Raw genomic sequence first — 18911 nt, 5'->3', positions numbered from 1 at the left:
CATGTTCGATGGCGGCTCGTTGGGAAGGCCTAGTGCCCTCCCAACACCCCCTACCAACCAAGCCGGAGTGAGGACGCGCACTTCCCGCGCCCGCCGCTGCTGTTGTTGCTGTTGTTACTGAGAACTGTGAGGAAGAGCTGCGGGGAGGTATTGGGAGGTCCTAAACTTCCTAACGGTCGGTGCCATACAATCACATTCTGGTGCAACGAAGGGTCAGAATAAATGGAAACGAATCCTTAACTGACATAGACTAAGAATAACTAGCAAGATGTCCTATAGTTGTCTACGTGAGATGTGGTGGACCTGGATGCGACATTTAATGTGGGGAAATAGGGGGAGGTCAGGTCTACAGAGTGTTGGTTACAGAAAGTGGGACTAGGGATTGAGGGATTGGGGAGAGTTGGGGAGTATTGAGGAAATAGGGGAATATTTACAAGCGGATATGGATGGATGTAAATCCCATATCCGCAACAATATAATACCGAGTCGGTTTTTCTTTTTTTTCTTTTTAAGCAAATCGTTTACAATTTACATGCTTGCAAATTTACTTCATGTCAGACGTTTGGACAATACATCATCCACATTATGGACCTTGACAAGTTTATATTCATTTGTTTATTCTCCTTTTTTTTTCTTCATGTTTTAGCGAATTTTAAATGTACCGGTACGTACTTTCCTGTATGCTTGCCATTCCTTTACGCATCCGACGGACCCCTCTCCCATGCTTGGATGATTTCATGTAACAAAATAAAATATAAAAAAACTTAAACCTTTTTAGTGACAAACACTTTTCATTTCCCATGTTTATTGTATGTGTGGGCCATCTAATTCTATAGTCCAGCCCAGCGAGACTCAAAAAATGTTTATACACCGCCTCAAATCCAAACTACCAATAATCCACATCTGACCAATCTCCCATGCTTGGATGATTTAACATGAGAACATAAGACATATTAAAAAAAAAATAACCTTTTTAGTGACGATTTGTTTTAATTCCACATCCTTTTTAGTGACAAATTGTTTCTTTTACTACACCTTTACCTTTAGATACTTCTGTGTGAGTATTTGTTTTATAGTTTGAACTTTTGTGACATGTTTTGTACACTGATCACCTTTTCCCTTTAACTTGTGTATTTTTAGGCATGGATGTTTTTCATGGGTATCGTGAGTTAATAGTAATAATAATAATAACTAGAACTGCCACTTTAAAACTGCTGGCAGTGATGACCGGTTTACTCGCACCCACTTTTGATGCAACCCCACTGTTGATACAACCCCACTTTTGATACAACCCCACTTGTGATACAACCCCACTTTCATTGGACGTGCTTTGACACAACCCCCTTGGATACAACCCCGACACACACACACACACACACACACACACACACACACACACACACACACACACACACACACACACACACACATCCCCCCTACCCCCTCCCACACACACACCCACACCCCTCCAAACACACACACCCACACACACACACACACACACACCCACACATCCCTCCCCCACCCACACCCACACATCCCTCCCCCCCCCACACACACACATCCCTCCCCCCACACACACAAACACACACACCCACACACACCAAGCACCCCCCCCCCCCCCCCCCACCTACACACACACATCCCTCCACCCCCACACACACACACATCCCCCCTACACACACACACACACACCCCACCCCCAACACACACATATCCACACACATATCCACACACACACACGCACACACACACAAACACGTGCACACCCCTCCCCCCACGCGCACACACACATCCCCCCTACACACACACACACACACACACACACACAACACACAACACACACACACATACACACACACACATCCCCCCTACCCCCACCTACACACACACATCCCTCCACCCCCACAAACACACACATCCCCCCTACACACACACACACACACACACACACACACACACACCCCACCCCCAACACACACACACACATATCCACACACACACACACCCCACCCCCAACATACACACACACACACACACATCCACACACACACAAACACGCGCACACCCCTCCCCCCACACGCACACACATATCCAGACAAGCGCGCATCCCCCTTCCCCCCAACCCCAAGACACATCCCACACACACATCCCCCGACACACACCCCCATGCCCCCCCCCCCCCCACACACACATCCCCACACACACACACATCCCCACACACATTCCCCCTACCCCCCACCCACATACACACACATACACACACACAAACACATGCACACGTCCTCCCACCCCCACCCCCGACACACACACACACACACACACACATATATCCCCCCACCCCTAACACACACACATGCACACATCCCCCCCACCCCCAACACACACACACAAACACACACACATATCCCCCACCCCTAACACACACACAAACACATGCACACATCCCCCCACCCCCCCAACCCTAACACACATGCACACACACAAACACCCCCACACCCCTCCCCCCACACGAACACCTTGTGCCTAACACCCCTCCCACCCGATCCCCTCACACCCACACACACATACACACACACGCCCATCCACACACACACACACACACACACACAAACACACGCACACATCTCCCCACCCCACTTCCAACACACACACACACACACACACACACACACACACACACACACACACACACACACACACACACACACACACCCCTCCACACATACACACACACACACACACATATATCCCCCCACCCCTAACACACACACATGCACACATCCCCCCCACCCCCAACACACACACACAAACACACACATACCCCCCACCCCTAACACACACACAAACACATGCACACATCCCCCCACCCCCCCCCCCAACCCTAACACACATGCACACACACAAACACCCCCACACCCCTCCCCCCACACGCACACCCCTCCAAACACACACACACACACATCCCTCCCCCCCTCCACACACACACACACATCCCTACCCCCACACACACACACACACACACACATCCCTCCACCCCAACACACAAACACATCCCCCCTACACACACACAAGCTTATTTTTCAAGATATGCAGGTTGCAAGGTCAGACATATATATGGTGGCGGCCATCTTGGATTTTGACGTGGCGACCCAATTTTCGATAGCGTTCTTCCTTGTGCCTAGATACACCCACACACCAAATTAGAAGTTGCTACTTCGCTTATTTTTCAAGATATGCAGGTTGCAAGGTCAGACATATATATGGTGGTGGCCATCTTGGATTTTGACGTGGCGACCCAATTTTCGATAGCGTTCTTCCTTGTGCCTAGATACACCCACACACCAAATTAGAAGTTGCTACTTCGCTTATTTTTCAAGATATGCAGGTTGCAAGGTTCAGACATACATGGTGGCGGCCATCTTGGATTTTGCCGTGGCGACCCAATTTTCAATAGCTGGCGCATGCACAGATGGGTTGCACTGCGATGCCACTGAAAAGCGACTGAAAAAACCGCGCATGCGCACATCGCGGACATGATTCATTTCGATTTCTATCTTTATTTAATTTCCGAAAAGACGTCTGCATTCGAAAATCGCGTGATGACGTCACGACGTAAATGCATTTCTTCATATAACTTCAGATCGGCTGGATGGATTGTGACGAAATAAACGGCATCGTGTAGGGCAGTTATTTGCGCAAATTTCAAGACCAATTACGACCATGACAGCCATTTCCTTCTCGCACAGCACCTTACGTAATATGTGGATGGATGTTTGCATATGCGCAAATGGGCCACTGTATTTTCGTGTATTACGTACGCGCCTTGATGGGCTTACTTTCAGTGAAATACGATCGAGTTAAAAATAGTCAGAATTTGAGCAAATCTGTTTCATTCGTTTGTTAATATGCCTCATCTATTGACAAATCTGCGATTATAATTTTTTTTGAAGTTCAAATGACCGCGGGAGATCGCGTTATCGTGAGCACGTTCTGGAAAGACAAAATGATGTGTTTCTTCTTCTTTCAACAATAAAGACTTATAGCTTCGCGACCGTACATCCAATCATCTTGAAATTTTGCACACTTGTTACTCTTCATGACTTCTACTACAGTATGAAGTTTCACGTCGATCAATAAGGCGATTCAAGAGATATCCATTTTTAAAAAAATATTTTCGTTTAATTAACGATATCTGCCAAACCACGTGACCTATCGCAAATTCTAAAATGACATTTTAGTAGACTGACATGCTGAACAGATCTGTGAATTTTCTCCTCGATTGGATCAAAAATGAGGGAGGAGCTAGGTTTTAAAGGTTCATGCTTAAAAACGTCATAACTATGAAACCATGTGTCGGATGATGTCGTGCTCACTGACTTTTTTGTTCGTCATGGGTATGCGATTCTGCTTGCAAAGTTTGGCCTCGATCTGTTCAGCCGTTGCAGAGAAAAAGGGATTTTCGTGTTTTCACGAAAAACAAGATGGCGGCCGAACCACGTAACCTGCGACGTCATCATTACCATTAAAATATTCTACAGACCGAGTCCCTCCTATGGTGAAAATTTTATCTCAATCGGCCCTATTATTGCAGAGAAAATGTTTTTTAAAGGAAATTAAAACTGAAAATGGCAATCGCACTGATGTCGGATGATGTTGTGGCCTGGGAGGACAAAATGGTGTTTCTTCTTCTTTCAACAATAAAGACTTTAGCTTCGCGACCGTACATCCACTCATCTTGAAATTTTGCACACTTGTTCCACCTGATGAGAGCTACATTGCATTAAAAATTCAACTCGATCCATGCAGTGGTTCAAGAGTTACAGGCTTTTTAAAATTTAACTTCCATTATTTATTGCGGCCAAACCATGTGACTTATCAAAACGTCTCAAGTAACGATGAAACATCCCCCCATGTGGAACATTTGTGTAAAGTTTCCACTCGATATCTCCACAAATTATGGAGGTGATTCCATTTCTAGTTTGAAATTTGAAAACGTCATAACTCTGAAACCACGTGTCGGATGACGTCGTGCTCACTGACTTTTTTGTTCGTCATGGGTATCCGAATATGCATGCCAAGTTTGGGCTCGATCCGTTCAGCCGTTGCGGAGAAAAAGGGTTTTTTGTGTTTTTTCATGGAAAACAAGATGGCGGCCGAACCATGTGACGTATGACTTCGAAAATTTTCGCATTCTGAGTTTTTTTTAACTAAGCATCTGGGGAAAAAATCTCATTTTCAGGGGAGAAAAACTGTGTTTGACGAATTCTAACCTCTTAACGTTAGCATTTTTGATATACTCAATACACATGTTTTTTGTTCCCATTGCAGAGTTCTTTAGAATGAGCCATTCCTCAAATTTTTCCATTGAGCCGTTTCGGAGATACAGAGGGGCAAAGTTGAAGGTGTTTTACAAGATGGCGCCCATACCACGTGACCTATGACGTCATCATTAGCATTAAAAAATTCTACGAGCCTAGCCGATCATTTGATGAAAATTTCCTGTCAATCCGACCAGCGGTTGCTGAGAAACTTAATTATGAAGTTTTCGGAGGTGCAAAATAGAGTGGAAGAATAATAATAACTAGAACTGCCACTTTAAAACTGCTGGCAGTGATGACCGGTTTACTCGCACCCACTTTTGATGCAACCCCACTGTTGATACAACCCCACTTTTGATACAACCCCACTTGTGATACAACCCCACTTTCATTGGACATGCTTTGACACAACCCCCTTGGATACAACCCCGACACACACACACACACACACACACACACACATCCCCCCTACCCCCTCCCACACACACACCCACACCCCTCCCCCCACATGCGCACCCTTCCAAACACACACACACACACACACACACACACACACACACACACCCACACACACACATCCCTCCCCCCCCCCCCCACACACACACACACATCCCTCCCCCCACACACACACATCCCCCCTACACACACACACACACACACACACACACACACACACACACACATACACACATACACACATCCCCCACAACCCTACCCCCAAACACACACACACACACAACCAACCCCCCCCCCCCCCCCACCTACACACAAACACACACACACATCCCTCCACCCCCCCACACACACACATCCCCCCTACACGCACACACGCTTATTTTTCAAGATAAGCAGGTTGCAAGGTCAGACATATATATGGTGGCGGCCATCTTGGATTTTGACGTGGCGACCCAATTTTCGATAGCGTTCTTCCTTGTGCCTAGATACACCCACACACCAAATTAGAAGTTGCTACTTCGCTTATTTTTCAAGATATGCAGGTTGCAAGGTTCAGACATACATGGTGGTGGCCATCTTGGATTTTGCCGTGGCGACCCAATTTTCAATAGCTGGCGCATGCGCAGATGGGTTACACTGCGATGCCACTGAAAAGCGACTGAGAAAACCGCGCATGCGCAGATCGCGGACATGATTCATTTCGATTTATATCTTTATTTAATTTCCGAAAAGACGTCTGAATTCGAAAATCGCGTGATGACGTCACGACGTAAATGCATTTCTTCATATAACTTCAGATCGGCTGGATGGATTGTGACGAAATAAACGGCATCGTGTAGGGCATTTATTTGCGCAAATTTCAAGACCAATTACGACCATGACAGCCATTTCCTTCTCGCAGAGCACCTTACGTAATATGTGGATGGATGTTTGCATATGCGCAAATGGGCCATTGTATTTTCGTGTATTACATACGCACCTTGATGGGCTTACTTTCAGTGAAATACGATCGAGTTAAAAATAGTCCGAATTTGAGCAAATCTGTTTCATTTGTTTGTTAATATGCCTCATCTATTGACAAATCTTCAATTATAATTTTTTTTGAAGTTCAAATGACCGCGGGAGATCGCGTTATCGTGAGCACGTTATGGAAAGACAAAATGATGTGTTTCTTCTTCTTTGAACAATAAAGACTTATAGCTTCGCGACCGTACATCCAATCATCTTGAAATTTTGCACACTTGTTACTCTTCATGACTTCTACTACAGTATGAAGTTTCACGTCGATCAATAAAGCGATTCAAGAGATATCCATTTTTAAAAAAAAAATCGTTTAATTAACGATATCTGCCAAACCACGTGACCTATCGCAAATTCTAAAATGACATTTTAGTAGACTGACATGCTGAACAGACCTGTGAAGTTTCTCCTCGATTGGATCAAAAATGAGGGAGGAGCTAGGTTTTAAAGGTTCATGCTTAAAACGTCATAACTCTGAAACCATGTGTCGGATGATGTCGTGCTCGCTGACTTTTTTGTTCGTCATGAGTATGCGATGCCGCTTGCAAAGTTTGGCCTCGATCTGTTCAGCCGTTGCAGAGAAAAAGCGGTTTTCGTGTTTTCACGAAAAACAATATGGCTGCCGAACCACGTGACCTACGACGTCATATTTACCATTAAAATATTCTACAGACCGAGTCCCTCCTATGGTGAAAATTTTATCTCAATCGGCCCTATTATTGCAGAGAAAATGTTTTTTAAAGGAAATTAAAACTTAAAATGGCAATAGCACTCACTGTGAGACGTGGCCTGGCAGGACAAAATGGTGTGTTTCTTCTTCTTTCAACAATAAAGACTTATAGCTTCGCGACCGTACATCCAATCATCTTGAAATTTTGCACACTTGTTACTCTTCATGACTTCTACTAGAGTATGAAGTTTCACGTCGATCAATAAAGCGATTCAAGAGATATCCATTAAAAAAAAAAATCGTTTAATGAACGATATCTGCCAAACCACGTGACCTATCGCAAATTCTAAAATGACATTTTAGTAGACTGACATGCTGAACAGAGCTGTGAATTTTCTCCTCGATTGGACAAAAATGAGGGAGGAGCTAGGTTTTAAATGTTCATGCTTAAAAACGTCATAACTCTGAAACCATGTGTCGGATGATGTCGTGCTCGGTGACTTTTTTGTTCGTCATGGGTATGCGATTCTGCTTGCAAGGTTTGGCCTCGATCTGTTCAGCCGTTGCAGAGAAAAATGGATTTTCGTGTTTTCACGAAAAACAAGATGGCGGCCGAACCACGTGACCTGCGACGTCATAATTACCATTAAAATATTCTACAGACCGAGTGCCTCCTATGGTGAAAATTTTATCTCAATCGGCCCTATTATTGCAGAGAAAATGTTTTTTAAAGGAAATTAAAACTTAAAATGGCAATAGCACTCACTGTGAGACGTGGCCTGGCAGGACAAAATGGTGTGTTTCTTCTTCTTTCAACAATAAAGACTTATAGCTTCGCGACCGTACATCCAATCATCTTGAAATTTTGCACACTTGTTACTCTTCATGACTTCTACTAGAGTATGAAGTTTCACGTCGATCAATAAAGCGATTCAAGAGATATCCATTAAAAAAAAAAATCGTTTAATTAACGATATCTGCCAAACCACGTGACCTATCGCAAATTCTAAAATGACATTTTAGTAGACTGACATGCTGAACAGAGCTGTGAATTTTCTCCTCGATTGGATCAAAAATGAGGGAGGAGCTAGGTTTTAAAGGTTCATGCTTAAAAACGTCATAACTCTGAAACCATGTGTCGGATGATGTCGTGCTCGCTGACTTTTTTGTTCGTCATGGGTATGCGATTCTGCTTGCAAAGTTTGGCCTCGATCTGTTCAGCCGTTGCAGAGAAAAATGGATTTTCGTGTTTTCACGAAAAACAAGATGGCGGCCGAAACACGTGACCTGCGACGTCATAATTACCATTAAAATATTCTACAGACCGAGTGCCTCCTATGGTGAAAATTTTATCTCAATCGGCCCTATTATTGCAGAGAAAATGTTTTTTAAAGGAAATTAAAACTGAAAATGGCAAAAGCACTGGGAGATGTAGCCTGGCAGGACAAAATGGTGTGTTTGTTCCTCTTTCAACAATAAAGACTTTAGCTTCGCGACCGTACATCCAATCATCTTGAAATTTTGCACACTTGTTCCACCCGATGAGAGCTACATTGTATTAAAAATTCAAGTCGATCCATGCAGTGGTTCAAGAGTTACAAGCTTTTTAAAATTTAACTTCCATTATTTATTGCGGCCAAACCATGTGACTTAAAAAAACGTCTCAAGTAACGATTAAACATCCCCCCATGAGGAACACTTGTGTAAAGTTTCCACTCGATACCTCCACAAATTATGGAGGTGATTCCATTTCTAGTTTGAGATTTGAAAACGTCATAACTCTGAAACCACGTGTTGGATGACGTCGTGCTCGCTGACTTTTTTGTTTGTCATGGGTATCCGAATACGCATGCCAAGTTTGGGCTCGATCCGTTCAGCCGTTGCGGAGAAAAAAGGTTTTTTCACGGAAAACAAGATGGCGGCCGAACCATGTGACGTATGACTTCGAAAATTTTCGCATTCTGTTTTTTTTAACTACGCATCTGGGGGAAAAATCTCTTTTTCGGGGGAGAAAAACTGTGTTTGACGAATTCTAACCTCTTAACGTTAGCATTTTTGATATACTCAATACACATGTTTTTTGTTCCCATTGCAGAGTTCTTTAGAATGAGCCATTCCTCAAATTTTTCCATTGAGCCGTTTCGGAGATACAGAGGGGCAAAGTTGAAGGTGTTTTACAAGATGGCGCCAATACCACGTGACCTATGACGTCATCTTTCGCATTAAAAAAATTCTACGAGCCTAGCCGATCATTTGATGAAAATTTCCTGTCAATCCGACCAGCGGTTGCTGAGAAACTTAATTATGAAGTTTTCGGAGGTGCAAAATAGGGTGGAAGAATAATAAGAAAAACTCTAGCAGTAATAATAGGTTACTCTCCATTTCATGGAGAGTAAACCTAATAAGAAAAACTCTAGCAGTAATAATAGGTTTCTCTCCATTTCATGGAGAGTAAACCTAATAATAATAATATTATTATTATCTGATACATCAATAAGAGTGAGACATTTATTTTAAACTGCAGCCCCTCTACACATTGCATGGTAAGCTTTTGGGATTCTTCCACCCACAGGCACTTTCAACATCACCAGTCCTTGGGGAAAGGTGGGCAGGTTTTCTATTGGACGCACTGTATACAGGCTTGGTGAGGACGTCGTGGGATCCTTTGATTTTTCAAACTGCACTGTGCCCTGCCTGCACCTCACGGTCCTCCTTCAGTCTGAAGAGATTGTATCCGAGGCATGTCGGCGCTATGCTGGACAGGCACCGCTTGTCACAACGCATGCACACCATAATGAGGCCTGTGTGCACATGCTCTCGACTCACGCAATGCTGCCTCTACCACTGCAAGCAACACCAAGTTTCTCCAGTGAAACAGGTATGGCTTTATTTCTTTTTCTTAATACCATAAACGTCATAATCATTTGAGAAACCATAATAGTCATACTAGTAACTAGCTCTTCCATGATCCTCGGCGTTGTGTGTTAAAAAAAATTGTGATGCCTTCATGATAAATGCTCCACTTGTGTGTTTTGGAATGTGATTTATTGTCATCAAGTCCCACTCATACCCATAATTCCACTCCGAGTTTAGCTATCAATCAGACCCTTTCCCTTTGAATGAAACATGTTATCTTTGCCCATCCACATTTTAAAGGAAGCACAATTTGAATGTACTACACGGTACCATTATTGGGAGAATGGCACCGGAAATGAGAGAAGAAGAAGAAATCAAACTGTCGTTAGCATTCGGTGTAATAAGCTGCAATACGTCAAGGCTGTGCCGTTCAGAACAAAGTCAGGTATTGAAGAAATGAAAAACATTGCCATGTCTTTTGCTTCACCACTGTACATCATTGTGCTCTGGCAGTGTTTTCACTGCCACTATATGTAAGCTTTGTGCCACCGATCTTGACAAGTCCGCTGATTGTTCTACAATGGAATCTTTATTTTTTAATTTTTACAAGATCTAAGGTTCGTAGAGTATAGCCTGGTGTTGGCCTAGCGGTTAGGGCACAGGCTTGGGATCCTAGGATCCTGGGTTTGAATCCCGGTCGATGGCTGAATTAACACCAGGGGGTTGACTCAGCCTGTCATCCTTCCGAGGTCGGCAAACTGAGTACCATTTCACTGGTAATTCCTTGTGTGTCGTAAGAGGCGACTAACAGGGTTGGTGGCAGGAAGGGCATCCGACCATAAAACATTGCTTCAAAAAGGGGACCACGGTACCCAAAAAAGGCCAACCCCTGCTCTGTGGGGAAAAATGGCCTCTAAAGGTGGTTCTAAAGTTCGTAGTGTAGCTACCATACACATCTCACACACATGGACATACAGACTAATACAAGAGACAACACAGGACCATCAGACTAGACAAACACAGCCATGGAGCTTGGAGGAAATGCCGTCACTTCCCTGGACACTTTGGGTACCAGCATCATCACAACCATGGCGCTGCTTTTCTCAACACATTCAGCAGCACATTTTCAAAGGCAGTTTTTCCTGCTCTCCATGGATACCAACCTATGGGGATTTTCCATGCTCTATCGTTTTAAATGCTGGACGTCAAGCAATGAAGCAGCATGTACCGTTTTTCAAGTATTTGCTTATGGCTCGGTCGGAGTTAGAACCGCCGGTCTCCCAGACTCGGAGCAGACGCTGACGCTTTAACCATTACACCACCGAGTCTGCTGTGAGTGTCGCCCAATGATTTGCCCAATGATAAATATAAATCTAGTGAAACATAATAATAATAATAATAATAATACATTTATTTTATATAGCGCTTTTCAAGAAGCCCAAAGGCGCTCTGACAGAGTACAAAAAACAAGTGCAAAAAGACAAAATCAATAGGTAAATAATCAAAGCAAAAGGAAGGAGAAGGAGAAGAGATAGTCGGGGGTTAAATGCTGTGGGTTAAATGTTGAATGCAGTGTTGAACAGGTGGGTCTTGAGTGATGTTTTGAATGTGGTGAGTGAGGAGGAGTCTCTGATGGTGTGAGGTAGTGAGTTCCAGAGGATGGGAGCAGCGATGGAGAAGGCCCTGTCCCCCCAGGATCTGAATTTGGTCCGCATGGGGGGGGGGGGGGTCAGGAGGTTGGTACCAGCAGAGCGGAGGTTGCGGGTGGGAGTGTGTCTGGAGAGGAGGTCAGTCAGGTAGGATGGGGCCAGGTTATGGAGGGCTTTGTAGGTCAAGAGGAGGATTTTGTACTGGATTCTCTGGGGGATGGGGACTGGATCCCCCCCCCCCCCTAATTTCCATGTTTTAAACGTTTCCCAGTGTGTACCCTGGTCAGAATAGGTACACCGTATCCCTGCGTGTCGTAAGAGACGACTAAGATGGTTGGCGTCAGGAAGGGCATCCGGCCATAAAAACATTGCCTCAAAAAGAGAACCATGACAATTACAATTACAACTACATATGGGCAGGGTACAGCCCGAAGTGGAGATCGGTTTCTGAGGTTTGGGACATGGAATGTAGGGACAATGACAGGGAGATCAGGAGAAGTGGTGGAAGTATTGGTCAGAAGAAGAGTGGACATGTGTTGTGTGCAGGAGACGAGATGGAAGGGAAGTGGTGTGAGAATGGTGAAGGGTAGGCAGGGACAGAAATACAAGTTTGTGTGGCAAGGGTGCCCGGAGGGCGTGAATGGTGTTGGTGTCCTGTTTTCTGAGGAGTTTGTAGACAGTGTGGTGAGTGTGACTAGAGTGAGTGATAGGTTGATGATGGTGAAAATGATGATTGGAAAGCTCTTGGTGAACGTCATCTCGGGATATGCTCCGCAGGTTGGTCGAAGCGATGAAGAGAAGGACAAGTTCTGGTGTGCGATAGAGAAGCTGATGGAAAACGTGAAAGATGAGGAAGTTGTTGTGGTGGGAAGGAATATGGATTGTTTTGAAGGAGTTCATGGGGGTTACGGATATGGTGTGAGAAATGGAGAAGGTGAAAGGATTTTGGAGTTTGCTGATGGAGCTGATTTGTTGATTTGTAATACTCAGTTCCAGAAAGAGGATAATAAACTTGTTACGTACACGTCAGGTGGGTCGACGACAACCGTTGACTACCTGATGGTGCGTAGGCGAGATAGGGGGCACCTCCGGGACACAAAGGTGATCCCGGGGGAGGAGGCTGTTTCACAGCACCACTTGGTTGTCTGCGACATAAGGGTGAAAGGTGTGAGGAGAGCTCGGCGGGTGAAGTACCAACCGAGAATGAAGGTGTGGAGGTTGAAAGAGGTGACAGTAAGGGAGGCATTAAAAGAGAGGCTGAGTAGGGTAGAGGATGATGTGGTTGAGCTTGAAAGTGGTTGGATGTCAATGAAAGCTAGTCTGTTGGGAGACGTTGGTGAGGTATGTGGATGGACAAAAGGACCACCGAGGCACTCGGAAACATGGTGGTGGGATGATGAAGCTGGAAAGAGGATTGACGAGAAGAGGAAGAAGTTCAAGGAGTGGCAGAAGGCGAAGGGTACGGGAGCAGAAACAGCAGAGCATGAAAGTTATAAGGCAGCCAGGAAGGCTGCAAAGAAAGAGGTAGCAAAGGCGCAGGAGGCATGTAGGAATATGTTCGGAGAACGCTTGGATTCGGAAGAGGGTCAGAAAGCAGTATTCAGGATTGCAAAGCACATAGCGAAAGAGAGTTGTGATGTGATGGGGGTGAGTTGCTTGAAGGATGAAGTGGGACAAATCGTTGCCGACCAAGATGGAATTAAAGGAAGATGGAAAAGATATATGGAAATGCTGTTGAATACAGAGAATGAATGGGATGGCAACATAGAGAGTAACCCAGTTTTAGGACCGGCAGAGAAGATAACTGAGAAGGAAGTTGAGGAAGCGATAAAAGCAATGAAGAGTGGAAAAGCGGGAGGGCCGACGGGAGTTGTGGGAGATATGTTGAAGGCAGCAGGAAGTTGGGGTGTGAAGAGAATGACAGAGATCTGTAATCTGGTGGTGAAAGAAGGCCGCATTCCAGTGGATTGGGAACTGAGTACCTTCGTCCCTCTATACAAGGGGAAAGGTGACCCTCTGGAGTGTGGCTCGCACCGAGCGATAAAGTTATTGGAGCATGGAATGAAGGTATTGGAAAGGGTGTTGGAGAGGCGGATAAGGAAGAAAGTGAAGATCGACGAAATGCAGTTTGGATTTATGCCAGGAAGAGGAACGACAGACGCGCTTTTCATTGTGAGGCAGTTGCAGGAGAAGTACATGGAGAAGAGGAAGAAGTTGTTTTTTGGGTTTGTTGATCTGAAGAAAGCATTCGATAGGGTTCCACGCAAAGTATTGACATGGGCATTAAGGAAGTTAGGAGTGGAGGAATGGTTGATCAGAGTGGTGATGGCAATGTACAAAAGAGCGTGCACAGTTGTAAGGACGAAGGACAGGAACAGTGGTGAGTTTGAGGTGAAGGTGGGAGTGCATCAGGGGTCGGTACTAAGTCCACTACTATTTGTAGCTGTGATGGAGGTGCTGGCTCAGAACGTAAAGGAGGGTTTACCGTGGGAGTTGTTGTATGCAGATGATCTGGTGTTGATTGCGGAAAGTATTGATGGACTGAAGGAAAAGATGAACAAGTGGAAGGAATGTATGGAGACAAAAGGTCTGACGGTGAATATCGGAAAGACGAAGGTGATGGCAAGTGGTAAAGCATGTGGTGAGGTGGAAAGAACTGGGAAGTGGCCGTGTGCTGTGTGCAGGAAGGGTGTCGGAGTGAACTCCATTCAATGTACAATGTGCACTGAATGGGTTCATCAAAAATGTAGTGGTCTGAGAGGGTCATTTACCAGTGTGGCAGCTACATTCAAATGTCAGGTGTGCACAGAGGGAGCTGCAGATGGAGGAAATGTTGAGTTGGATCTTGGAGATGGCGTGAAGCTGGAAGGGGGGTGAAAACATTTTGCTACCTCGGAGACATGCTGAATGGAGAAGGTGGATCAGACTCGGCAATGGTTGCTCGAGTGAGATGTGCATGGAAGAAGTTTCGGGAACTCAGTGGCGTGCTGATGAGGAGGAGAGTGTCGCTGAAGCTGAAGGGAAAGGTGTATGCTGCATGTGTGAGAAGTGTTATGATTTATGGGAGCGAGACATGGGTAATGAACGTAGAGCAGCAACGAAGGCTGGAAAGGGTGGAAATGCGAATGGTTCGATGGATGTGCGGAGTATCGTTGAGAGAGAGGAAGACAAATGATGAATTGCGAAAGATGATGGGAATATTGCCTGTTATTGATGCTGTGAAGAGGAACAGGTTGAGATGGTTTGGTCATGTGTTGAGGAAGGATGAAAGTGACTGGTTGAGAAGAGTGATGGAAATTAATGTAGAAGGAAGTAGAGGACGGGGAAGACCGAGAAAGACTTGGCTAAAGATGGTGGAAGACGAAATGCGGTCAAGGGGGTTAACAAGGAGAGATGCAGAAAATAGGGCAAAATGGAGAAGATTGTCATGGGGACCGCAAGGCTAACCCCCGCTCTAGCAGGGAAAATGGCCTTAAAATGCATGTTGTTGTATGGGGAGCCAGTGAAGCTTGTAAAGGACTGGGGTGATGTGGTCACGGGTCCGGGAGTGGGTGAGTAGACGGGCAGCAGAGTTCTGAATGTATTGGAGTTTATTGGTGATTATTGAGGGTGAACCAAAGAGGAGGCTGTTGCAGTAGTCCAGACGGGAGGTGATGAAGGCGTGGATGAGGGTTTCTGCAGCCGTGGAGGAGAGGGATGGACGGAGACGGGCGATGTTTTTCAGGTGAAAGAAGGCTGTCTTTGTGATCTGTTTAGTGTATTTGTCGAAGGAGAGGGTTTGGTCAAAGATGATGCCAAGATTCCGGATGTGAGGGGAGGTGGATACTGGGAAACCGTCGATGTTGAGGGCAAAGTTATGGGTGGATTTGGTGAGCGTTTTTGGACCAATGATGATTATTTCAGATTTATCATAGTTAAGTTTGAGGAAGTTGATTTGAAGCCAGGATTTTATTTCAGTGATGCAGTTTGTCAGGATAGAGTGGGTGGCGGTGGAGATTGACTTGGTGGAGATGAAAAGCTGGATGTCATCGGTGAAGCAGTGGAATTGGAGACCATGACGGCGGATTAAGTGACCAAGGGGGAACAGGTCCAGGATGAAGAGGAGGGGGCCAAGAACTGAACCTTGGGGGACACCTTGGGGGAGGGGAGCAGTGGGGGATTTGCATTTATTGATGGAGATGAACTGGCGTCTGTCGGAGAGGTATGATTTGATCCAAGAGAGGGCAGTGCCGGTAATGTTAAAGGTGGTTTCAAGTCGGGTGAGGAGGATGGTGTGATTGATGGTGTCAAAGGCGGCGCTGAGGTCGAGGAGGATGAGAATGTTGAGGTTGCCAGCGTCAGAGGAGAGGAGAGGTCGTTGGTGATTTTGAGGAGAGCAGTTTCAGTACTGTGGTTGGAGCGGAATCCGGATTGGAATGTTTCATTCAGGTTATTGGCAGAGAGGTGATGGTTGAGTTGAGTGGCTGCAGCGCGTTCCAAAACTTTTGACAGAAAGGGTCGGTTGGAGATGGGTCTGAAGTTGTTTAGGGTGTCAGGGTTGAGTCCAGGTTTTTTCAGAATGGGGGTAACAGCAGCAATTTTGAGGGATGGTGGGACGATGCCTGTAGACAGGGAGGAGTTTATTGTTGCAGTGATAAGTGGAGAGAGAGCAGGAAGGGAGGCCTTGACAAAGCTGGAGGGGATGGGGTCAAGAGTGCAGGTGGCAGTTTTCATTGCTATGAGGAGTTCAGAGAGGTCAGTAGGGGAGACTGGGGAGAACTGAGACAGGGGTTGGCAGGATAAGGGGGGGCAGGTGGTTTGAGGGGGAGCAGGTGCGGTGGTGGTTGAGCTGCTGTCGATGTTGTCAATTTTGCTTTGGAAGAATGAAAGGAAGGAGATGCAGTTGTCTACTGTGAATGACTGGGTGGTGGTGTCCAGGGGGCTGAGGAGTTTGTTTATTGTGGAGAAGAGTGCTTTTGGGTTTCCAGAGCCAGAGTGGATAATTTGAGAGTAGTAGGCGGGCGCGGGAGAGGGCATCTTTGTAGTGTTGTAGGTGGTCCTTGTAGGCTTGGGAGTGAATTGTGAGACCTGTTTTATTGCGGAGTCTTTCAAGTTGGCGAGCACGAGTTTTCATCAGGCGGAGTTCAGGGGTAAACCAGGGAGCAGAATGGGTGAAAGAAACTGTTTTGGTTTTTATAGGCGCTAGCTGGTCAAGGCAGGAGGGAGAGAGTGTGGTTGTAGTAGTCAGTGAGGTCAGAAGGGGTGTGGAGGTCAACGAAGGGAGAAGTGGACATTTTTCTCCAAAACAAACATCCAAACTCCAAAACGCTTTTAAATGTGAGCTTGGTTGAATATCCAAAAAGAAACAGCACAATCACACAAATGTATAATAAACATTAATGTGTTTCTTGCCTTGTTGCCCCCACCCTGTATCTACCGTTTTATCTGCAGTTGCACTCAAATGGCGCTTGCATTTCCAGTTTATCGTGGCTTCTGAGCCGAAAGAAGTGCCGAGCTTCGACATGGACGAGCATGAAAGTCGTGTTTGGCACAGTACCGAAACGGTTGAAGCCGACACGCTTAGTTGGGACTTACCCATCACTGTGCTACCCAGCAACCCTCTGCATGCTGGAACTGTGTGCCAGCTTCCCACTTTCACCTCAATCTCCATCTGAACACCATCCATGACCACTTTGCTCTGCTTGGGGTTTCCTATTGAGGACTTCCTGATATATGCGAACTGCTGCCTCACATATTTCAATTCATGGAGGAGCTTGTAAATATATAACCCAAAAGACAGGGGCATTAGAAGATCACATCATTGAAGGTGGAACTTACCTCAACTGCATCTTGGGGCGAGCGCTGAGACTACTAGACCAATTAAGCATTAGATGCATTAGATTATCTGTGCCATTTTGTACACTTGTCTCTACCCACAAACCTCATTTAGCACCCACATACTCGACTGGACATGTCCTTTGATCTCCACCCAGGATTTAAGGGTTCATGTGATTTTGTGCGTATAATGTCTTTCTTCAGATGCTGCTTGCAGTGATGGACATTTGGTGCTCCGTCAGTTCTTCCCTGTGAACTGCCTTTTTATCTCACCTTTTTATGATATTATTTTGAGCTTCTACATCAGGTCTTGAGAAGTTGTTAATACGGCCTAACTAAAGCATACGATGAGCACCTGTGTAAAAATGTGTTGAAACAATGTAAAAGAATCCTGTGACGAAAGTTGTAAAATTAACTGTCTAACTTTTTACTCGCCAATGTTTTTGGTGATTATCATTTTTAGTACAGGGATCTAGGCTCATAGAAGTTGTATGACCAAGTGCAGTGGTTTTACAAACTACTAAAGTTTAACTAAAGTGTATGTGGAGTTGTGGGCACAGGATGGACATGCAAGAGGAAAAATAAAACAAAAATGAGTTATTAATCGCCCAATGGGAACGAATCGGCAAGTGTTTGGATGAGCGCATGAGGTATTGATGGGCAGCACATTTGGAAGACTGAAGGGTGAGACAGTACAAATAGATGATTCCACAACCAGGGGAGTAAGAGGGCAGCAGGAGCAAGCCAAGACGTAAGCTTGTATAAAATATCCCACTAACTGGTGTTACGTGCTCCTCCTCAAGCGGTCACGGTGTACCTCCGAGCCCCGAGAGGAGTCACGGCAGAAAGATGTGTTATTCTGTGTGTCAAAGATCAATGGTGAAACCACACCAATTGTTACCAACAAACAAGTATTGTATTAAGGTCACACAAGAATAACAGCACAAAAACAATAGTAATCAATTGTACAAGCAATATATCATTCCTATGATGGTACCATCAGTTTCGTACAATATAACTCGCTGTGCTCCAAGTGAGCGAAAATAACATACCCAATGTCTCTGTCCCGGCTTCAAGCCAAAGTCGATCCACGCTCCAGTGATTGTCAGAACGATGTTGTATCGA

The 18911-nt window shown here is 45.4% G+C and overlaps 1 protein-coding gene across 5 annotated transcripts in view; it reads left to right on the top strand.

Annotated features, from left to right (window-relative positions):
- RGP1 (RGP1 partner of RAB6A GEF complex) overlaps nt 1–18390 on the top strand; it is a 52209-nt gene extending 33819 nt beyond the window's left edge. For all 5 annotated transcript variants that reach the window (XM_078771183.1, XM_068107864.2, XM_068107866.2 and 2 more), the window contains 2 exons: nt 10040–10345; nt 17403–18390. In XM_078771183.1, the coding sequence (XP_078627309.1) occupies nt 10040–10345; nt 17403–17626 (530 nt within the window). In that variant the 3' untranslated portion in view covers nt 17627–18390. The remainder of the gene's footprint in view (nt 1–10039; nt 10346–17402) is intronic.
- Nucleotides 18391–18911: the final 521 nt, after the last annotated feature.

This window comes from Myxine glutinosa, chromosome 2 (genome assembly GCF_964187855.1).
Source record: "Myxine glutinosa chromosome 2, kmMyxGlut1.1, whole genome shotgun sequence".
NCBI lineage: Eukaryota > Metazoa > Chordata > Myxini > Myxiniformes > Myxinidae > Myxine > Myxine glutinosa.
This window is presented reverse-complemented; position numbering and strand designations above follow the sequence as displayed.